The 4,267-nt window shown below is 35.5% G+C and overlaps 1 protein-coding gene across 11 annotated transcripts in view; it reads left to right on the top strand.

Annotated features, from left to right (window-relative positions):
- LOC106870442 (dedicator of cytokinesis protein 3) overlaps positions 1-4,267 on the top strand; it is a 274,705-nt gene that overhangs the window by 115,484 nt on the left and 154,954 nt on the right. For all 11 annotated transcript variants that reach the window (XM_014916529.1, XM_014916531.1, XM_014916528.1 and 8 more), the window contains one exon: positions 2,726-2,871. In XM_014916529.1, the coding sequence (XP_014772015.1) occupies positions 2,726-2,871 (146 nt within the window). The remainder of the gene's footprint in view (positions 1-2,725; positions 2,872-4,267) is intronic.

Here is a 4,267-nt window from a genome sequence, read left to right as displayed (position 1 = left end):
GCTCTGACATTTCTGGCAATCTTTAGGGCTTCCGTGCAACCATACAAAAGCCTGTTTGTCTCCAGGCATCCTCTTCATTTTCTTCTCTAATCATTTTTAATCAATTTTCTTATACTTTTTTGCTCTACTTTGCTGCATTCATGTTGAGAAGTGCAAGCAACCCACACAAATAAATTGCTTCCAGTATCCCACCCCCTCCTCTTCTCTCATTTAACATACTTACTGGCAGTGTGTAATTTACTCTGTGAAATGTCTAAGTCAAGGATACAAGACAAAGAGAGAGAGAGAGAGAGAGAGAGATGAGGGGGTGGGGTCTATAAGCCAAGAGAATACAGTTCTATAGTATTTGACTGTGTGAGAGAATTTCAATAAAAGTTGAAAACAGTGTTCTTGTTATGTTGTTATAAGTTTGGCAGAGAGGCTGTTGATTCTTCTTCTTTTGCAGACTGTAGACATGGTTGAATAGAGAACTTAAACAAGAATAATCCATTTGAAATCTATATTTGAGTAGGGAAAAACAATATTGATAAATGACATTATTTTCAATTTTTATGGCAAGTATGGGAGACAACTTTAGACACATTATTTTTTGTGTATTCTGATCTCATCAGCAAAGCATTTCCTTCACTGTATTTAATAATTATGAAAGACCACTAAAGAATGCACAAGATTCTACATTGATAGTGGTAGAAAAGGACATTGTTTAACTCTTTAACATTTAAATTGGCCATATCCGGCCCAAATATTCTGTTTTATGTTCAAACTGGCCAGATCCAGTCTCTCTGACTTACTCTACAATGTCATTGTGAAAAACAAACAATCACATCATTGATATCTCAAAGCTACAAAATAATGCATAAGTATTTCAAAACCGTGTGAATAATAGATATTACATATGAAAAACAATCTGAATGCTGACGGGTTAAAGAATATGTCAGCTGTTATTCTCCATTTTGATGTGAGTGGTTGAAAAAAGGAAGGGAAATAAGCACTGTTCTGAAAGGCATTTAATATTTTTTTTATTTTTTATATAAGACATATAAGTAAATGTATATCTGACTGGTGCATGCAGTAAAGATGTTTGTAAAGTTATACACATGTGACTCTGTACTGGTGTCCTGTAAAAAGCCACATAAAAAGCACCTAGTACACTCTGTAAAGTGGTTAGTGTTAGGAAGGACATCCAGCTGTAGAAACCAAACCAAAACAGACAACTGGAGACTGGTGTGGGCCCAAAGCCTTATCACCTCCTGTCAAACCATCCAACTCATGTCAGCATTGAAAATGGATGTTTAAATGATGAGGATGACACTTATGATTCAAAATAAAATTAAGAGTAAAATTGGGACATAAGTGATTCTAATTAAATCATAATCAAGAAAGCAGTTCCCCACCCCAGCCAAACATAATGAGTTGTTTGTTGAATATTGATGGTTATTCCAAGAATTGAGTATTATTTTTTTTCTAAATATAGTTGAACCAGTTTGAATATTCTAACATACCATCCTTCTCTTAGTGTGCCAGATATCCCACTGCATGTGATAATCGTAATATTAATTCTTAGTTAAATCAACTCTAGCAAGATTGTTTTTTAAAACTGTAAACCCATGCTAAATCCCTTAAGACCAGGGGTCGGCAAAACTTCTTATATCATTAACGCTTTCATGGAATCATTGGTAACTAATTGATTCCTCCTCCCTCCCCTCTGTCATGTGTAAATTTCTAAAATAAGACTAAGAAGTATAATTAATATAAAAAAATTTCAGGATTTAAAATCAAATAATTTCCTTGTTTCTTTTGTCACATTAATGATTTCTTAACACAAAACATTTGAAGAAATTTGATGAAAAATCTTTAACAAAACTGATGAAAAAGAGTCAAAATTTTGGTCCTGTTTTATTGAAATAATCAGAATCTTTTAATGTGAAATATATGTTGGAATATGTTTCTATTGTATTGCTATTTTGTTGGAAATTAGCAAGTTTTTAGTCTTAAGTAATCACACTCTTCCAGATTCATTTTGCTCATAATCCAAGACCCTTAATGCTGAAAATCATTTTAGGTGTTTATTGATCCCTTGGAGAGCCACACAGACATCCCCACCCCCAGGGGTCAATATTGACCACTTTGCCAACCTCTGTTCTAATCATCGTTCTCTTGCTCAAGCTTGTACCACTGAATGTCATGTCCATCTTAATATTTACTGTTATTTTTCTTTTAATTATAATACTGAAACTTGATGTTAATTAGTGATGTGTCTGCAAGAAGTAAAATTCTAGAAAGCTAATTCCACAATCCAGTTTTTAGTTTTGATTGCAGTCCCTTTGGCCTTCCATTGCTAATGCTCTTGAGAGATATGTAATTGTAACACAATCTCTCTTCCCCACCCTTTCTGTATAAAGCCTTTCGCCTTGTTATTTGCCTCTATGATGATGATAATGATGATAATGTGCTGTTTAGTAGAGGTAAGTTACCTGTTACCAATTTCTTTTTACATGTGTGCTACTAATACTCTCAAGAAAGGCATGAATGTTACGCAATCACATTGCCTCCATTTTAAGAAACATCTGTATAGCTTGTACTTGTATAAGCTGTCTCAATTGAATAAAACTAAATTCATCTCTGATATTTCTTCCCTGACATTAACCTGCAGGTGGGAAGTCTTTGCCATTGGAATATTGTGTGGCATTTTACTAATTCATTTTTTTTACTTTTTATTTTCCAGGATCAAAAAGGAATGTGGTACAGTCTTCACAACATCATGATGGATTTAATTTCCATGCGACGTACCTTACTGGCAGATACCCAAACCCAGGATAATTGTCAAGAACTGAAAATGAAGATTACTCGTAAAATTGACTGGGGAAACAAGTATGTTTAAATTAAAATGTTATCAAAAGCTCAAAATTGATTAACTTGCCATAAATACTGATCTCATTTAGTTATTTGCTGCTGTTTTATAATCATTGAAAGTTTTGGTTACAGATGGAATTTCTTATGAATGGTGCCATTTTTAGGTTCTCTTCAACAGAATATAGAGCCATAATTTCTTGCAGCTTCATGCCAGCTGAAAGGAAAATACAGTCTTAGCATTGCAAACTTAGGAAGTTCCACACTAAATCACTGACTTAACCTTGTAGACATATTTCTGTTGAAATATCTTAACGAAGAGGTTAAGGTGGTGTATTGGCAAAATTGTTAACATATCAGGCAAAATGCTTAGCAGTATTTCATGTATTTACGTTTTGAGTTCAAATTTCACCGAGGTCAGTTTGCCTTTCGTCTTTTTGGTCTTGTGCCAAAATTTGAAACTATTATTTCTGTTTTATTTTGTTGAAATGGACTACTTTTGCTTTTTTTTTTTTTTTTGAAAATAAGAATTTAGTTGAATAATTGTCATATTGAACCTATCTTAACCATATTTCTGTTGAAATTCACCTTGTTTTAATTTATTATCATTGTTTAACGTCCATTTTCCATGCTGGCATGGGTTGGATGGTTCGACTGGGGTTTGGTAAGCCAGGAGGATGCACCTAGCCTCAATCTGATCTGGCAGTGTTTCTACAGCTGGATGTCCTTCCTAATGCCAACCACTTCGAGTATGTAGTGGGTGATTTTTACATGCCACCAGCACAGGGGTCAGAGGAGCTGGCATCAACCACGATCAGATGGTGCTTTTTACATGCCACTGGCACGGAGACCAGTCAAAGTGGCACTGGCATCAGCCATGTTTGGATGGTGCTTTTTACGTGCTACCGGCACAGGGTCACAACTACAATTTCCATTTGATTTCATTTTGATATTGATGTTGATGTACTTGACTCAATAGGTCTCCTCAAGCATGGCATGTCGCCCTACGATCCAAGGTACTTTTGAGTGGGCTAGGGCTGGTTTTGTGATGCTGGTGTAGGTTACAGCTGTGAACTCACTTTATTTGCCATGTTTTCTCAGTCACAGCATACGTCCAGCGGTCTCGGTCTTTTGTCATTGCCTAACGAATTTAGTAATAAATAAACATGAAATTTTGATGGAACATATTAAATGTAGATCACCTTTAAAACAAGAAATTTGTACCATAAAATCAAAGGTGGTCTCAGATGGATAGGTATAACGGGTTAAAGCAGTAAGTATAGAGAGTGAAGTACCCTGGTCACAGGCCCTAGAAAGTGAAGTACCCTGGTCACAGGCCCTAGAAAGTGAAGTACCCTGGTCACAGGCCCTAGAAAGTGAAGTACCCTGGTCACTCGCACAATGCTGTGGACTGAAT

Source organism: Octopus bimaculoides, chromosome 6, assembly GCF_001194135.2.
Source record: "Octopus bimaculoides isolate UCB-OBI-ISO-001 chromosome 6, ASM119413v2, whole genome shotgun sequence".
NCBI classification, from domain to species: Eukaryota; Metazoa; Mollusca; class Cephalopoda; order Octopoda; family Octopodidae; genus Octopus; species Octopus bimaculoides.
This window is presented reverse-complemented; position numbering and strand designations above follow the sequence as displayed.